This window comes from Aptenodytes patagonicus, chromosome 2 (genome assembly GCF_965638725.1).
Source record: "Aptenodytes patagonicus chromosome 2, bAptPat1.pri.cur, whole genome shotgun sequence".
Classification (NCBI taxonomy): domain Eukaryota; kingdom Metazoa; phylum Chordata; class Aves; order Sphenisciformes; family Spheniscidae; genus Aptenodytes; species Aptenodytes patagonicus.
In genome coordinates this window covers 37039016-37058120 of record NC_134950.1, presented here as the reverse complement: position 1 = coordinate 37058120, position 19105 = coordinate 37039016, and the positions used below count along the sequence as shown (strand labels likewise).

The 19105-nt window shown below is 39.4% G+C and overlaps 1 protein-coding gene across 11 annotated transcripts in view; it reads right to left on the bottom strand.

Annotated features, from left to right (window-relative positions):
• The window catches only part of EYA1 (EYA transcriptional coactivator and phosphatase 1), a 98074-nt gene extending 80932 nt beyond the window's left edge, over positions 1 to 17142 (bottom strand). For 3 of the 11 annotated variants that reach the window (XM_076329554.1, XM_076329558.1, XM_076329557.1), the window contains exons 1-4: positions 12441 to 12489; positions 5209 to 5258; positions 3658 to 3785; positions 1785 to 1847 (exon numbers count right to left, since the gene is read on the bottom strand). In XM_076329554.1, coding sequence (XP_076185669.1) covers positions 1785 to 1847; positions 3658 to 3781 — 187 coding nt within the window. In that variant the 5' untranslated portion in view covers positions 3782 to 3785; positions 5209 to 5258; positions 12441 to 12489. Of the gene's footprint in view, positions 1 to 1784; positions 1848 to 3657; positions 3786 to 5208; positions 5259 to 10818; positions 10853 to 12440; positions 12490 to 17091 lie in introns of those variants that run through there. The other 8 variants (XM_076329559.1, XM_076329560.1, XM_076329561.1 and 5 more) reach the window with 4 other exon arrangements.
• Between the last annotated feature and the right edge of the window lie 1963 nt (positions 17143 to 19105).

The following is a 19105-nucleotide window of genomic DNA, read 5'->3' as shown; positions in this document are numbered from 1 at the left end:
TTTTTTTTAACAGATTTTCTTAGGCAAGTCATACAGGGCCAAATTTTTAATGGTGTCCAGTGTCTGCTCTTCCCTACAACAGAGGGTATTTTGTGGAAAAACGCTTAAAGAGATCACGGAAAAGTCAAATACTGCAGTACTTATATCATCAGCACCACCTTGGCATGCCAGAACTGATTTTTCTGAGTGTCTTTAGCCAGATATTTTAGCGTTACTGCTCTGCATTTGATCCTGGGAAATTTCTGACTGGTCAGGGTCTATAATTTCCTTGTTAATTCCCCATCACTGGTTTGAACACCATGCTGCCTGGCCCGGAGAAGAGGAAGAGAAAAACCAAACACCAGTAAAGTAATTACTTCTTATTAGCTATGATTTTTTTAATTAAGATGTTAAGGAAATGCTACTTTTCCCCTCACCACACATATATCCAGAGCTATGAAGACTGTCTCATGATCTGCAACGAACTTAAAAAAATAGTGTTTGTTCTATAGAAATCACTATGCTCTAAAAGAATTCCGTAGAGGAATTGCTATCTGAGACAAGAAGTAGTAAATCTGACTTGTTTAAAAATGTTTAGATAGAAGGAAATAAAAAGCAGTCACCCAAAACCCCCAAACGTAATTTCTTTAGCTGCAGTCCTCGGCCAGTTCTGCACTATAGTACTTTTGCTCTACCAAAGTGAAATTAAGCACACAAAGAGTTATTATATCAAAGCTGCACGCAGAGATTAAACGCAGACTCAATCACACAACTAAATCCCCATTCAGTGCTTTGAAAATTTACCACTAAGTGTGAAGCTAAAAATATTAGCTAGTAACAGTGAGCTATCTTCCAGCCACATCCTCTTGTAGAACAACATCAATAAGAGACAAGTCTGAAAATGTGCCTTAGAGGAATTAATGAACATTTGTTTGAAACGGGGCCATTTCACTTTGGGACAGGTTTTTTTTTTCTTCTTCTTCTTCTTTTTTTTTTTCCCTCCCCCTCATCTAGTCAACATATCCTGCACTTCAGGGTATGGAAACTTGCCTAAATCACTCCCATAGTCAAATCAAATTTTACATATCTTTACAAGATATTTATGACATGCAAATACCTGGAGGCCCTGTTTCTCGTTCACATGAAGGTCCCTTACGTCAAAAAAGGAGGGCTCTTTCATGTTAGTGAGAATGAGCGTGTAGTAGATTAGACGTTGGTTTCACATATTATATTTAACATGCGAAGCTTCAGCAACCCACATCTCCACTCCATGCGCAACAAGCAAGCAAACCACACTGCAGCATTTTAAGAAAGGCGTTTGGCAAGCCCTTATGACTGCATCCTTACAATCTGCCACTTGTGTCTCAGCAGGATTCTGCTTCAAGAACCTCAGAAAAAATAATTTTACTTCACCTTTCATTAAAAAAACATAAGAACCCCTTGCTTCATTCACTCCATTTTTTCTTAAGCCTGTTTAGCAGCTCAAGGAACCCAAACCAAACATTTTGTCAAGATAAAACAGATTAACAGCAAAAATTCCACCTTCAGATTCTTAGGCATCTGCTTCGCTCACAAATTTTGTCTCTTGGCACGCATCTAACTCAGAAATAAATTATTCAGTTATGTTTCTTTCACAAACTTTTCCTTATTTGTCACTTAAGAGCAATCAGAGACAGGAATTTTCAATTTAGAAAGTTTAGACCCGAATCGCCAAGCACAAGCTATTTCTCAGGACGCTTTCTGGACAAATCTGAAAACGCATGCTGAGTGCCCACGCCTGCGGCGCCCACCGCAGCCACCCAAACCTGCAGGGGTCTGTGTGCTAGGGCTTAGCAACCAGTCTGCAGTGCTGAGGAGGGTCATGTCACCTGAGGGAAAATTGCAAACAAAAGAAATCCGTTTGGCTTCGTCTCCGAAGGTCAGCGTGTATTGAAAGTTACAGCTTTCTGGGTAGAATTCACCCAAAATGAGTAAGCCTGAACTTTAAAATTCTAATGTCAGATAAATAAGTTACCGTGATTTAATTTATTTCTTCGATAAACTCTGATACCTACCTAGAAGTTGGGATATTATTTCCAAAATTATTTGCTACCTGAGGTCAGTGCATGAATAGATACAATATATAGCTAATTTCCTGACAAAGTAATACTAAGCACGCCATTTTTCAGAGTGCATGCCTGCACACAACAACTACTTAGAACAAAAAGTCGAGCCAGATGGTGAGTGTCTTTCAGTGTTTCAAGGAACACTCCCTATTTTTGTGCTACTAAAAAACCTTCAAGTTACATAGAAGGTACAAAAGCTGGTGAAGTTTAAGGCAAAGGCTTTCACGAGCAAGAGGAATTTTAATTTGAAAGGGTCAAGCAATTTTATCCTGTACCAATAACCGGTATATACCTGATAATATGATATAAAAGTATAATAACGTACTTGGGCATTAAAAAGGAAGAAGACTCATCTGTGGACATGAAATATTTTTCTGCTTAAACTACAATAACACATTAAGCACTTCATTTATTCTTTAAAAAGCTACTTTTTTTTTCCAAATGGCTTAAAATTTGATTGCAGCAATACTTCTGCAGTGATAGCAAAAAGTAAATTATACACAACTGGCACAAACTCCTGTTAATCTGATAACCCATAAACCCTCCCCACTACAGAGGACTCCAATTAGAATGAATAACAGAGATGTTTGGGGAATTGAGGGGGACGACATCTGTTTGATTGACATGTGCCTTTCCTGGAAGAATGCAATGCATGTCCATAATCCTAAACAGTCTGACAGCACTAATATGACCCAGTTCTTAGGGGAAAAAAAAGGCATATCTTTGCTACAACAGTTGTTTAGCTATACATTTACATTGAAAAGTATTATTTGAAGATGTGTGATTCTATTTTCTAGTAATGTATTAAAATCTCCATCCACATAGCTAGCCAAACGTCATATACGATCTTTCCTACTGCTGCCATAGAAAGGTTACAGGAAAGAGTATTTTTCACTACTTATATAAACCCTTCTGCGTTTCATTACATGTCCTTACTGGCAAAGCTGTTAGCTTGTTCTGCTGTTAGTATTCTACTGAGAACAAACATAACTTATCAGCTGGCTGACTGCTTCTTGAAAAATAGGTATCAGTTTACCCCATTGAATTACTACACCTGTTTGAATTTTGGCCACTCCATCAGGGCAGCAAGCTAGCCTGAGGAAATTTCAACACTCAGTTTTATTAGCCTACTTGACAAAACTTTCATAGCCTTAGGAGCTTGCAAAAAGTGAGAACATAAAGAAATACTGAAATAGTGAAAAAGACGGAAAGATTGCCTTTTGTAGTGTGACAATTGTAAACACCTCCTTTTTTCTCATCACTAAACTACCTTTTCTGGGGTTTTGGATTGTTTTTTTTAAGCTCTGCACATACTACCTGCTCAGTCCATTCAAACTCCATGAAAGGAACATAAACTTGGAATGAAAGCTGTTGCTGAAACTTGGTAATAGTAACTACTGATAAACATTGAACATGGGCTCTAGACACCGTATTACATAAACACATAACACCTAAAATAGCAAAACATTTTCTCTATATGGCTTACAGACTGCAAGAACACCAATGCAACAAGGAGAAAAAACAAACTAGGAAACACTAAAAATATGGAAGCACTAAAAAAATGGTGGCTCACCTTCTGTGCCATTGGGTGTCATGGAATTATTATTTATATGAGAGTTATCAAGTTTTGGACCACTGGGGGATTCACTACTACCACTTAGTCGGCTATGTGGGCTGGCTAGATCCTGCATTTCCATAGACCTGAAAACAAGATGCAACTAGTTTTAGTGACATATTCAACATGGATTACAGAGGAATTACCTATGTGAGACGCAGCCTGCTACTAATCAACATCCCAAAAACACTTAGTAAAAAACGAACAGCTTCTCCCAACTTGATCTTTTCTAGTGCTAAATGAGCTAGTGCTCATTTTGTAGCCCCACACACAGGACTGACCAGCTACCATAATTATTTTTGCAGCTTCTAACAGAATAAAATTTAGATACGAACTACTGTACTTTAAACATTCATGTCACCTTGTATTTTTAAGACACATACAAAGACGGAATCACCAATATACGAAGACATATTTCTCTTAACAACAAATTAACACTCCGCTTTTTCAAGATTTACCACTCAGTGGCAATGTAATAGGCCTCCAAAGCAAATAAAACACTTGAAGCAATTGTGGAAACCTATCATCTACTGACAGGGAATGAGATATTCCTGATGTATGTGTTTACTCTGGCAAACTACTTAATTGTTCCTCTGTTTCCGTTGAAACAAATGCAGCATTAAAACATTATTATGTCTGCTCACTTGTTTGCTTTGTGGATTACATAAAGCGTGCCCAATTGAAAAGGGATATGGCCAACATATAGTGAATCCATATAGGCGTTAGTATGCCTTAGCACTCTGCCGTATCCCAGTAGCTGTCACGTAGTCAAAATAAGAAGAGAGCAATTCCGATTCAAAGCAAAAATGAAACGTTTATACAGCACGCAAGCGGCTGAGTATTTCCGATTTGTGTTTTTAACAGCCTTATATAAAAAGGCCAACAGCCATCACCACCATGACATACCCCTTGGCTGATGTCGGGGAAGCTTATGATTGAAGTGTCCCATCCTTCTGTTTCTTTATATCTAAAACTTTTGATAATGTTATTTGATGTACTCAGCCTAAGTAATCGCCCCCAGTAGAAATTTCATAGGTTACTTTGCCTCCAAGGCATTTGAACCCGTAATTTTTCTGTTTAAAAGAAACGCTTTGGCTCTTTTAAAGACTATTAAAATTACATAAAAATTCGTCCCACAGTAATGGTATAAATATCCTTAAGCATAAGTGTCATTTCAGCTATGAAGTTTTCACGTTTTAACTGAGATTTTATCACAAATTCTAAACACAAATCCTTCACTTCATATTTCATTGCCTAAACCAATCTACACATAAAAAGGGATGATATTGCAATGAGTTTGAAAAGCCAGTATCTACTACAAAGTCAAACAATTTAGTGAAAAAGTGTACGTGCTCGTGGTTTACAGACTTGGTTGCACACACATAACGCTCCAGCACTTACTCATCTGTTTAATGCGGAAAACAAGAATAAATATTTACTTATCACCTGAAGTTAAAAAAACGAATAAAGAGCTTGCAGAAAAATAGCAATTTTCAATCAAATCCTTACCTGCAGCTTGAGGAAACAGCAACATCTGAACTGGTTTGGGACTTCTGCACCTGTAAACCAGGGAAACAAACAGAAGCCTCTATTACTCCGCTTTACTACGAGGCCTTAGTTTAAAGAAAGGATATCACCGCGGATGACAATTCTGTCCTTTAAACCCAAAAGGAGAGGAGGAGGGCGCGGTGCCCGTGAAAGGCATATTGTCTTTAAATTGAAGGCTCAACTGTTGTTTCCTCGGCAGGTCTCTCTCCCTCCTCCCCGCGCCGGGGGACGGCGGCCAAGTGACGGGATAGTGATTCATCAGGGGCCCGTGACAGCTGCAGAGGGGCTCACTCCTCCCCCGGCACGGCACGGCCACGCACCCCCGCGAAGGTAACCCCGCCGCGCCGCCCTGCCAAGGGCAGCGGGAGCCGGGGGCCGCTTTGGCCCCGAGCCCCACAGCATCCTCCACCCCTCTCGCCTCTCGTTGTCGCCGGCCGGGTTATCTCTCCCTCCCATCCCCTTAACTCTTGACAGCTTCTTGCCCTCATCACGTTGGCTTTCCTCTTCCTCCGCTCTTTGCCATCCTTCCTCCGCGCCTGGGCGGCGGGGAACCCACAAGTCAACTCACCCCAAAGGTGAGGGGCGAAGCTAGCTGGAGAGGCTGACACTATTTGGGGGGGGGGGGGGGAGGGGCAGGCAACAGGGGGCAGGTCTACCTATGGTAAAGATCTTCAATATATGACCAACAGTATTACACAACCATCTCCAAAACGAGCCCATCTCCAACCAGGGCGAATTAAAATAAAAACCCCACACGTTATTGCACAAGGTCTTACTCGTAAAAATTCCGGTCACTAATGAGATTTCTGATAAAATGACTTAAAAGAACACTTCTGGCTAAATAAATAGGATGAAGCTGTGGCATTTACCTCTGAGGTCACTCATCAAGAAAAAGAATCTGGTTCCACAGGGAAGCCCAGCAATAATATTCCAGTTTAATAAAACAACTCCTTTAATAACTCAGGTGAGTAATAGATTTTAATATCCTATCAGAAAAACACTGTTGCTTTGCTAACAGACTCTTCTCTGTAGCCAGTAACAATTGTCAGCAGGTGATAAAATTCAGGTGAACATAGGCTGCTAGACACTGTTAGCTTAAAAGCACACAAAAGCTTCTCCGGGCAAGGTACGTATCCTTTTAATGTCTGCATTGAGAATCCTTCATGTGCGTTTCCATTCAACCTGAACCGACATCTCTTAAATGATCACAGAGCAAAGACAAGAGAGATGAGGCATTTTAAGTGCCATAAAAATCATCCAAGCAAATCCTACTTATGTGTCTGTAGGGGTTTTTTTGTTATTTTTAATCACAGACAGAATTACTACTAGCAAGAGTAAACAACTGCTAGGGGCAGCCAGGCAATGCAGAACATTACAAATGATGTCAAGAAGCATGCAATGATGCACGCTGAAAAACATCAATCTTTTTACAACTGGGTACTTAAAAGTACTGCATAACGTGCTTTTCAATACATCATCCCATGCCAAATCAAACTAGACGAGCAGATACATTCAAAACTGTGCATTTTGTTTTAATTTTTTTTTTTTCAGTTCTTTACCCCAGAAACTGCAGCAGAGCGCCTTAGGATATGTTTCTGCTGTTACATCTAAACACCTGGAAAAAATTATAGGTGAGAACTAAGTTTGCTTACAGAGCTATCTTCACTCCCTCTTGCACAGGATCCTTTAACACATATCTTTTATAATAGAAAAAACTTTCTTTTTCAAATAGATACTTTAATTAACTGATATTTTCCAAAGTGCCCTACAGTATTATTCATACTTCACTAAACTCTAAAATACAATTAATCCTCACTATTTTATTTACCCAAATTAAAAAACTAATAACTTCCGTACACTTAAGAATATATATGTATATGTGCACGTGTGTGTATAGTGAGAGAGATTTCATTTAAGGATTCATGGGAGAGGGGGAAAAAAAAAAATCCAGCTCATTCATAGTGAATTAAATATATACCTTATATGTCCTCTAACACTCTATGATTTGTGAAAGTTCATATCCACAATCTTCATTTTCATTAGACATACTTTAGATATATTCCTTTGTGTCTCAAGGATTATTTAAACCATGTGTTGCACGTTACCATATTTAAAAATGACTCTTTAATCAAAATAACTTTAAAACAACTAATCCTCACTTAGGCTGGTCAGCTGAATCCACAGAGTGGTCCAGGAAAAATAAATCTACTCTCAAGAATGCGAATGCAGACAACAATTAGACACAGATGTGAGTGAAATTAGTTACAGTTTACAAAATGCTACACTTCACATGCTTTCAGTTTTTTATGTGTAGTACAAAATTACAACATAGCAAGGAACCACACTTATGACGACGGGTTCATAGAATAAAAACATTTCTGGGTGGCGTGTGCTTGCTCTCATACATTCTCCCATTTTGCCAACAGATTTCTGGATAATTGAAGTTCTGCAACATAACTCACATATCAAACAAAAAGTGAAAAAAAAAAATGCAATGGCCTTACCCGGCCAGCCAAAAGAGCACATTTAAAAAAAAAAAAAAAAAAATCAAAAAGAGAAAAAAGGAGCTGTCACTCACCCTTCACACTCTGCGCTCCGCTTAAACTAAAAATGCCTTATATGAAAAATGACATACACATTCTCCTTAATACCTCAAAAATATTAGTGTATAATTTGATTGTTGCAAATAATGTTCACATCTTTCTCTTTAATATGGATTGCAGATCAGGGCACTATATAGTACACGGCGAGAAAAAAAGGATGATGATAGCAAAGCTACTTAAAATTCATCCATTTAAGAATCTTAAATCAGTAACATCAAATTCTGATTAGTTAATGAGGTCTTTTAAGTTTGCCTTTTTTCTAATTAAATTTATAATTCTTCACAGATGTAGGTTTTGTTGATGTTCAATTTGTCTCTCTCATTTTGTTAAACCTCACATAGTACTCTACCAATCCATTGAATAGCCACATTAAATCTGTTAATACCATGCTCTTCAACCCCAGAAATTATTTCCAGAAGGCAAACTTGCTTTGAGAGATCATCAAACAAGACTTAAGGTACACATTTTATCACATTTTCCCTACCACAGAGCTCAGGATGCGGAGGAAAATTCATGACTTTTGCACTGTTTATTATACTTTGCTAAATTACAAATCAAAAGCATCTGACAGAAGATCATGTACGAAGCCAAAAAGTTAATAATGTTCTGTGAAAAGTAAACTGTAAATGGGAAAGGATTCTAAATTTCAGCAGCACAGAGCAAATAAAATGTAGGTACTTGTCTAAATTACAGGTTTTCCACAGTATTTTTGCTTGCTAGGAGCAATTTTTTTAAAAATGACTATAATTTAAAACATTTTTCCAGCTGAAAAGAAATTTTCGAAGTGAAAATAAGAAGTTAACCCAGAGAACTATAGCCAGCACATGAGTTTTTTCTTAAAACAGTTCTACTTTAAAGAAGCACATTTCAAAGACAATGGCAATTTTCAAATCAGTGTTCCCCCTTAGGGAAAAAAAAAAAAAATCTGTCATTTTTAGCAGGGGGTGGAGGGAGGGAGAGAAGAGGACTTTTCCCCCAACAGCACTCTTTGCCTCCTTAAAAGCGCTATGCAATCAGTATCTATAGGCATAACGGCTTCAACAGCCAAAACGTTACAAAACCAAAATGCAAACCGGCTACAAAAAGGCACCTTGCTGGCAACACATAAAACTTGGTAATACTTTCACTCTTCCAATAATCATATGGCTGGGCTCTAAGTGAGGAGGTAGAGCTTTTTCACTAGATACTCACATCAAAGACAAACTGCACTTATTAAACCAGAAGCAGGTAATTACAGTTATTTCATTTTTAATTACTAGTTTAAGTTCTTCTGAAAGTGCTATCCCGCATGCTCATTTCATACGCTTATGAATGAAACATTTTGAAACCCCAACATTTTCTCCCCTTTAAGAAAGAAGTACTACAATGTGACAATGCTCCTATTCTGACCAGCCGTTTAAGAATGTCTTTCTGCTTTTCCAAGATTCTTTTGGCTCCTGAGAAATATTTCATACTTATTGCAATTCAAACAAAATGATTACTCATTCTTGTTTCTCGGCTCTCCAAAGGCGAAGTGTGACTCAAGCCGTCTGTCACCGCGCAGAACTGCTGAGAGGGGATGGCTGCTCGTTTCCAGACCCTACCAGGCCTTGGGAAAACTCCGACAGCAGTGAGGTGCTTGGCTAAATACCGCGCGTCATGGGTTCGTGAGCAACGTGTAAAACGCAGTGTGCATACGTGTTTATATACATGAAAGTATATAATGTGTATACACACACATATATCTATTTACAGATACATATACACATTATTAATTTATTTTACACACCAAACCAGCAGTCTGTGTTCTGGCAGATGCTTTGCGAACCGTCTCAGTATGGGATGGAAAATAAAAGAGTCTTTATACGTGGTATCTAACGTTAAAAACTTCCAGTGATAGGCTACACAGCATTTCCACTTGTCATCCCAAATTCCTCTCTGTGATCATTTTTACATTTAAACAAACGACGTGAAATATACTATCCTCTTTTTTTCTTTCCGAAAGCTTTTATCTTTTCTGCTTCCCTCGTTTTTAAATGCTTACTTACCAAAAACCCCCACCAAAACCCAACCACCTTCTCAGAAACACTTTTAAATGCACTAACACCTCTCCTTTTCCAGAATGAACCTTCCACTGCAAAGGGCAGTCCTTCCTCTCGTTGGTGTTTGTCAGAAACACGGAGAGAAACACGTACTTGGGAAGGTTTTGTGGGTCTCGGTTGCTCAAAAGCAAGATGTAAATTTAACGCGACTTCAAAAGGTCTTTCACTTCCTCGTTCTAAGATCATCGTTCTAAATAAGCCACCTAAAATGTCAATAAACGTCGACTATTTCAGTTGTGTAGATGTTTATTCTGTCATCTTGAAAAGTTCTCCTGTGGGGATCCGTGTGTTTTCCCTGGTGTTTGGAAAATTTAAACATATTAAGCAAAAGGATTTCCTGCTTCAGAAAGCACTGTCAAAATCTCTGTCAGGCATTCTTCCTTCCAATTTCTTTATTATTTTTCTCACGCTCTCATGCCTCTTTCAGAAAGGTCTACGGGTTTCCTATATTACGTGCCTGTTTTTTCCCCCCATTTTAACTTCTCGCCATCACGTTATTCCTATCTGCCGAACCAGCAGCGCTCCAGGAAATCGAACAGGAGAATCCCCAAACCTGGCTGATCACAATGGACAGAACCGCCTAACATCTGCTTTGCGGGAAGCCTGCAAACCCCAGCCTGAAACACGGCCAAAATTAACTGCTGCACCTAGCGATTTATCATTGAGCGTGGCTCTTCTCCGGGACGGCAGAAAGCACCCCTGCAACTCCGCGCACGGTCGATCCCCGCCGCTGCAGAACTCCGGGCTGCTTCGCAATTAGGCTATTGCAACCGCCCTCTCTTTCTGGTCTTTTCCTCCCCCTTTCGCTTCTCCCGCTGCCCCGCGCCGCCCGCCTCGCCGCCGCCGACAGCCGCTCTCAGCGCCCGCGCCGCCCGCCCGGTACTCACGGTGCCGCGGCGCGCCCTCTCCGCGGCGCGCAGCCTCCGCGCTCGCGGGCTCAGAGCGCGGCGGCGGCGGCGGCGCCTCCCATGGCGCGGCGGGGCAGGCGCGCCCCGGGGCGGAGGGGCGCGGGTCGGGGCCGGGGCCGGGGCCGGGGCCGGGGCCGGGCAGACAAAGCCGCGGCGCAGGCTGCCTCCAGCCCTGCCGCCTGTGTGCTCAGCCTTGTGGGTCTGCCCAGGCAGTGCCTGGGGGCACGCTGCCGCTCCCGCGCCCTCTCGCCTCCTCACTCCCCTTTTTCTTCTTCCACCCCCCCCCCCTTTTTTTTTTCCTCTGGGTTTTGTTTTTGTTTTTGTAATGCAAACCGCAGCTATTCTCTCGTCCCAACCTTATTGGTTTAAAAGCAACAACTGCAATGAGGCTTGCGCGGTCTGAAGTCAACCTCCCTGCCCGGGAGAAACGCAGCCGGGGCTGCCGCACTCCGCCGACGTCCGGCGGCGCGGAACCGGCGCGGGGGCTGCGCGCCCCTGGCCGGCGGCGGCCGCCGCCCCCTCCGCGCCCAGCCCGCACGGCAGAGCCCCTTTTTACACCTTCTTCAGCCTCACCCCAGCACAAGTAATGAATCCCCTCGGGCTCCTCCTCATTTAAAAAGTTTAGCAGTGTGCAGATGCGTCCCCCGCTAGTAAGCTGGGTTTAAACAAAAGCCGTACTAATAGAATAGCTGGAATTAAACCAACATTATATCAATGAGAGAAGCTAAATAAGGATACTCACAGAGGCTTTTAAGCATACAACCGGCATGCACGTCCGGACATGCCGTTTTGATTGGATATGTAACAGATTTGTTCTCAAATATCTGACATTCTTGCAACCTTGTAAAGAAAGGGTCTGCTAAAACTATTTAAGCCAGCCTTCTCCAATTTAAAGGTATTTATTAAATAAAGTATCTGGAACTTTTTAAATGGTTTGAACCATGCAGATACGTGAAATATCTGTACCCCTAAAAACAATTGTAAATATAGTCAAATTTGTATTTCGAATTGTTACTACTCACCTACTAAAGTTTTAAAATTTAAAACTGTGTAAAGGCCCTTTCCATAGACCTTACAAATATTTCCAAAGAAGAGAGAGACGGCTGCACAGAGTTAAATTTGTGCATTAAGTAACAGTAACTCTTTAAAGCTTAGCTTTTACCAATCAATAAGTAATTAAATAATTTAATTAGTAAGCCATTAAGCTGAAATGGGTTTATGATACATTTCTATTACAGCACTTTTAGTTGCTCATAATTCAAAAAACTCTTTTAAAAATATATACATTATGTTAAAAAACCTTATAACGTACACAATAACTAAATTTGACCGGGGTTCTCCAGACCATTTCCACTTTGTAGACAGTATCTTTCAATTCATGTAACACTTATTTTTCTACACTTTTTCAGTACACGTAATCCAAATATGATGAGGAAAACAGCGTAATGATTTGCAGTACCAAAAAAAGAAGTCTTAATATTATACCAGGTCTACAGTACTGAATAAAAAAAAAAAAAACCTTTATACTGTATAAATAGATTCAAACAGAACTTTTTTTCTTTACAAAAATCCGTGGTTATTCACTGCTAAGATATCCTTACCTTCAATTAACTAATCTGTGAATGAAAGCAATACTTCTAGAGGAGAAATGTCTTCTGGCTACTACATCCCAGTGAGCGAGACATTATTTTGTAGCGAGTACATTGGGAATACCTCAGGAAAGCAGATCGGCTTGCAAAGCTACAAGTCAACCTCGAGCTGAAAAGGCACCTAGGATTTCATTTTGTTTAGCGGAGAAAAGGGATCTCGGGACAGTCACACACCATATATGGGAACCCAGGTCAAAATAAGCAGCTTTCGATTGGGCCCGTCTGCGTAGCCAGCACAAACACAATCCCTTTACTTCTTTACAGTCACAAACCAGATCTCGTGCCAAGGAAACTATTTATGATGTTCTATATTAAACTGTGAAAGAAATACAAATTACTTACTATGGAGACATGCAGTTTTGTCAGGTAAAATTCACTGAAATCCTGAAATACAAGGCTATGCAATCATTCTGAGCTATGTAATCATTCTGAGCTATGTGCTTTTTGGAACAGCCATGATCCCCCGGAAAATACTTACCACTGAAGTCTTTACCAGTGATAAGAAGATCATTTTAAAAAAAACCCTACCCAATCCTATATAGAGTTAAAGACACATGTCTTGCTTCACTGTCTCTAGGAGCTCCATCTATTAAATGAAAAAGATCAGGCACACACTTTTAGGAAGCAGAAGATAATTATTTTTTCTGGGGAAAAAAACCTAAAAATATCATATTCTTGTTGTGAGGTACCATCTGACACTGGAAAATGTAACTCAAAACCCTCTCTCAAAAATAGTGATATTTCAATGATGCCATGGAAATCAAAAAATGATTTAAAAAAATATGACTGTGACTTCTAGTGACGCACGTGAATTTTTGCATAAATCTACTTCATTCGATATTTGAAAAAAACAAATAGCACAAATATATGAAAAAATTTTACTGTTTTGAAAGTAAAGTTTACTGAAACAGGTTTGCTGTTGGCTGGAGTTTGTAGTCCCTAATGGGAGTTTTGTCTAAGTAATAACTTCAGGAGTGTGCCCAGTCTCTGTATTTAATTAAACTAAGACAGATCCCCACACACGCATGTAGACCTTGATGATGTGATGATAAACATAGGATAAGTTACACAGAGGCTAAGATGATCAGAAAAAGGGTGCTGACAATGCATTGCAAGAAAAGAATCGGCTTTGAATTTTTAATCTCTTCGGTAGTATGGCATGTAGGCAGTATGGGAACTGAAGCCATATAAATGATCTAGATGGGGGATATAAGATAAAGTAGGGTCCTCTGTGTTTATACAGCCATTAAACAGTGCCTTAAAGTTCTTTATCTGATGTCTGAAGATTGGACTTCAGATTAGTGTATATCATTACCCCATGGTATGGTCTAACCTATGAACTTATCCTACAGCTGATACCATGGACCAGATCCTCATTTGGTTTAAGTGAGTGCAGTTTTTTTGTTTCAATAGCTAATCTAATTGTGCCAGCCGAGCACCGCACCTATTTGAAAGCTATTTGAAAGAGGTTTGTTTACTTGGCTTTTGGTTTTGTTCTTCCAACTAACTGCAGACCAAATCAGTGCAGGCTGGGTTGTTGATCACTGGCACCCAACATTAATTTTAAACCACAATTGCACTAACACTGGGTTTGGAACAGAGATTTCAGCGGGATTTGTGTATGTTTACATCATGCCTGAATTTGCCTTGATTCTGCATTCCTGCTGATGCAGCTGGCATCTCAAGAGTCATAAGAAGTAAAGGACGAGGCCTATTTTGTAATATCAAATGCACAACAAGCTATTGGGTATATTTTTACAACTATTACTCATGCAATATGGTTTTAACTCCATATGCAGTGTCACACACTTGTTTTAGCACAAGTAAAGCGGGTCCGTCCTCAACACAGTATTTACTGGGCGCTTAGGTACCACAATTACAGATGTGCTGATAATTAAGAAAAATTAGATATAAGATGCATATGGAACAGTGGCATGTTTGCACGTTTGTCTCTAAGTAGGAAATGCTACTGAAATATTTAACATTAGAAATAGGCCCAGGAAGACCACACTTCACTAAAGCAAAAATGCATCCCATCGCTCCCGAAAGCCGCCGCCTGGCTCTTCCCGTAACAACTGCAGTGCAACGTCAGAACCCTCTGAAGCAGGCAATATCCCTCCTATGTCTCCATACAAGTTTTATCTTACACATAGCAGCTGTTGCCTAGAGACGTCCCTGGCTGGAGCAGAAGTTTGCAGGGTTTGACAGGAGCCCTTATTGTCTCATGCTACTCACGTGAGCAAAAGTAGGAAGACCTTGGTAAATACAAACAAAAAAAAAGTGACAGAAGTCAACCATTTTAACTGTTCTGTCCAAAAACTATCAGTGTGATTGAGAAGGACAATTTCATTATATTCTTTTGAGATACACAGGAGAAAATTAATAACAAATTAAGGTCTATGTGTAATGCATTATAAGCAAAGGTGCGTGCTGCTAACCATCATCCTTAGTCAAAACGTGTGTGAACTGCTGGCCCCAATGACATCTTTGCTAGTTTGCCTGCAATTGTACTTGTTTTAAGTCAGCAACTTCAGTATGAAGTACAGGATCATTTCGTATAATTTAAAATAGGAAACGGTAGACTTTATTAATCTTAAGTAGATACTGCTTTAGCTTTTTGAATAAATTCATGACTTTATAGGATTCTGAAATAGTTACTGACAACGACAACATCAACGGATGCAGAAATTTTCCACAGAAGTGGTCAAACTCTAGTTTGATAGCAAATACCTTAGTGTTTCTCAATTTTTCACTTTCCAAAGGTATGCATGTTTTTTCAATAGATTCGCTGCATCTTAAAAGCACTATGTAACAGGGGGGAAAAAAAAATACAGCATATACATATTCATAGGCACAAACAGCGTAAACCATAAATACGCTCAGTACTCTAACCAAAATAAATACGTAGTTTGGCAGGGGGAAGGGAAGGTTTCCTACATGAAGGTAAGCTTTAAATATATCTAATACTGTCATCTCTCTTTTGGTGCTTCGTAACACACAGCTGAAAACTTCCTACATCACTTTTCTCTTCTAGAAATCTCATGAAGGTAACTATATTTATTATCGCCACACAAAAATACTGCTAAGTTTTGGTCTCCAGATCATCGGAAGTAGATGCTCTACCCAAAAGTGATGGCATTGCTTTTTCCCGAAGACTGAGACACCAGGTTCATGACACTCTGAGTGCAGAGCTGCAAGAGCTACTCTTAACCTAAGAGTAATATTGTAGGTTTTCTAACCACAATAGCCTTCATTTAAGCAATGTCTCATCTTTTAAATCAAACTACTGAAAATTAGTTTCCATTTCCAATAAAGTTCAATAGTTTTACAGGGGGATTTTTAATACTGTCTATGGTACCTAAGAATCAGTGAGAATGTCACTTTTTTGCACAAAAACCTCAGCTCAAAAGATGCATAAACATGTTAGTAACTGTTTATAAAAGTAGTCCCGCTGAAGGCAACGTCATTGTCTTTGAACAGTTATTTGGAGAATTAGCTGTTTGCAAGATAGGGGGTGAAATGAAAGGAGTAAATTGCAACCTGTAAGCATCCTTGAGAAACAGCTAATTTTTCTAATTTCCATTCGAGCTTTTACTCCAGCTCAGCATGGAAATGTAACTGCCCAAAAAATTGAAAATAATCATCCTTCACTGTGATGTGTGAATAATAATTTGCTTACAAAAATGAACAAGTCAAATCAAATGCACCAGTGATGATGAGGAGCAGCTTGCTAGCACTCTAACGGGTCATAAAAGCTATACTGAGTGGTTCCTCAGAAGACTGAGTTGCCCAAAGAACGCAGTACAAATGAGAGAGTACCAGTGAGCTGACAAACTAATCAAGTCCCCTTTTTCTGTAAAGGCTATAAAACACATCATTTCACACACATGCCATTTTCCTGTAGTTCGTCCTCCCACAACTATTTAAGCCTTCCTCATCTTTCATTTAGTGCTACTAGGAAAAAAGTTAGAATTTACAAACCATTGCAAATTTTTTTCACAGCAATAACTTACATTTTTGCCAGTGATATAAATACAACGCACTGTATAGTATGAGTCAGCTTAGTAATGCTAGACGGTCTTTTCTCCAACTATTTTCCATTAACATGAACAAAACCAGTTTTGTCGGCACCTCCTATGAGGAGAAAAGGGAGATGGAAAGTTCCTCTTTCTTTTTCAGCTCTGAATTAAAGTTGTACTCAGAATTCTTAATTCTGCAAGAAAAATATGTTTGTTCACTAACCACAGAAACAATAGGTTTATTTGTTGCAAATTCCATTTTGTTATTATTTCCTAGATGCATTCTGTATTTTTTTCCTGAAGCATTATTCATGTCACTGTTCAACAGTAGATGGAGCAGTGGATCATTACTGTATTTTACTTATTTGTGTCAATTATTGCTTAATTTTTCAGCTGCTGACACATAAGACTGGACAAGCAAAGTAAAAAAATGATATAGAGAAAATAATTGTTAATTAAAGCATTTAGAATTATGATGAAAATGAATAGAATAGGAATCCAAGCTTCCTCTGACAAATGGTTAAGAGAAGCCTGCATTTATGACTAATATAAGTGATTCATAAACACACATTCAAATCACAAACCTTGTGTTAGTTGAGTACAGTAAATATGTACGTCCTTAACCTTGAAACATTCAGTCACACATATGTTTCTTACGACGATCAGGAAGGGTGAAGTGTCTTCTAAAAGTGAAGTTCATAAATATTCCACATTTTGGGCCTTGTAATGAAAAGGAAAAAGTGGAAGTCTAAGTTAAAATAATCATTTTAGGGCAATTTATTGTACACTCGCATCAATTGCTTTTCCTGCAAACTGTTTAGAAGAAATTTATCACAATAAATTCTTTTGAACCGTACAGTAATTACACCATGACCCTCATTTGTTCAGCAGGGGTTAGATTCTCACCTAACTGTAACCATCTAAAATGAAGCAATTAGTTTAAGATGATCATCCCAACCCTCATCTTCAGTGGAGAGAGATGGACACTTCCAGTCGGAGTGTCTACGGGGGACACAATTTAGAGGTTTCTCCTCCCCATAGACACAGACGATGGGCTTAAGCTAGCTCTCAGGTTTTGATGGCTACGGCTCCCCCAAGAATCTGGACTCTGTTGAACCCAACAGTATAATTTCCCTTAAAATCAATTGGGTCTCAATAGTAATTGTATTCACAGAAATTTCAATTGCCGCATGCTCTATTTTGAAACTTCGTATAATTACTCGGAGTCAGACTGCCAATATTTGTTGTTACAAATCAAGGCCAGAGGAAAACTTCTCAGATGGCTTCAAAGTCCCAGTTCTCATCTCCAAGCCCGGCTCCCTCCCCCGCTTCCTTCCAGCAGCATTAACTTTTTCTCTGCAATCTCACAAATCGGAAAAAGAGTAACCTCTAAAGCTGTTTTAGACTGAAGGTCAGAATTCAAAGGATTGGTAACTTTATCCACAGAGCCCTGCAATCACATTGCTATTGAAAACACACCCAGAAGCACCAGCACTCGAGATGTTTTTATTAAGCAATGTCAATAGGTACAAGATTTGAAGGGTTTTTTTCCATACTGTAAGGTTTATCGAGAGTCATATTTGCAAGAGATCGAATTGCTTTCTGTCACCGAATTTTAGTTTAATGTTCTCCGAGGTAAGGAAACTGGGCTCTGTGTTACATGCTAATGAAAACAGCAGCTTTGGTTTGTTTATCTAAATACTTAAAGAGAGGCACCTCTTGCAGCCAAAATGTAAACAAAGCTTAAACTCTTTTTACTGCTTGGATACTTCCAGGCTACTAATACGGATTTTCTTTTAATTAAGTGCATTATACGGATTTTCTACATATATTTCCTGCTTGACAATCTACCTTTCCAAAGAAATATTTAATTCCTAAACCAATTATTCATAATTACACCTATATTTTCAGCCCACAAACATAAGATGGCAGATCCCTTTTGAACCTAGGCTCAAGGGAAGTCCACGAAGAGCAGTCAGTACTTTTGTCCCTGCGAGCCTGTCATTAATTTAGAGGTAAATAGGTTGAAATAAGGATTTCAAGGGGGTTTCGCAAGAATTAAGAACAAGCAAAATTTTTATTTCAATATCTAAAAGACCAAATCATATACCTTGCCCCTCTGTCTTGTACCACGTTTGCATGCACAAAAGACTGATGCAGTCACATCTGCCCGAGCAATTCACCTGATGAAGTTCTGAAAGTGTGTCTTTAAGGATGTCTTGCCTTTTATAACACAGGAATCTCTACACACAACAACCTCCATTAAATAAAGTTGCTAAACTGGACACAGACAAATGACAACACACCTTACACTGGATGCTAATGTATATGCCGAAAGACACAGCACACCGAGCAGAGGCAGAATGCTTTTCACGCAGGAATACCAGAAAAATGCAATAACATAAGGAGAAGAGGACGCAAAGATACACACAACAGAACAAAACTGTATGATGAACTCGAAACAAAGCTGGATGAGCAGAGATAAATAGTGTTTAACTGTTATAATTCAGTTTTAAAACATCATAATTTGGCAGCTATCAGTATAAGGAATGTGTTGAGTGCGACTCAAAAATGCTTATTTATCTTCGGTGCATCTGG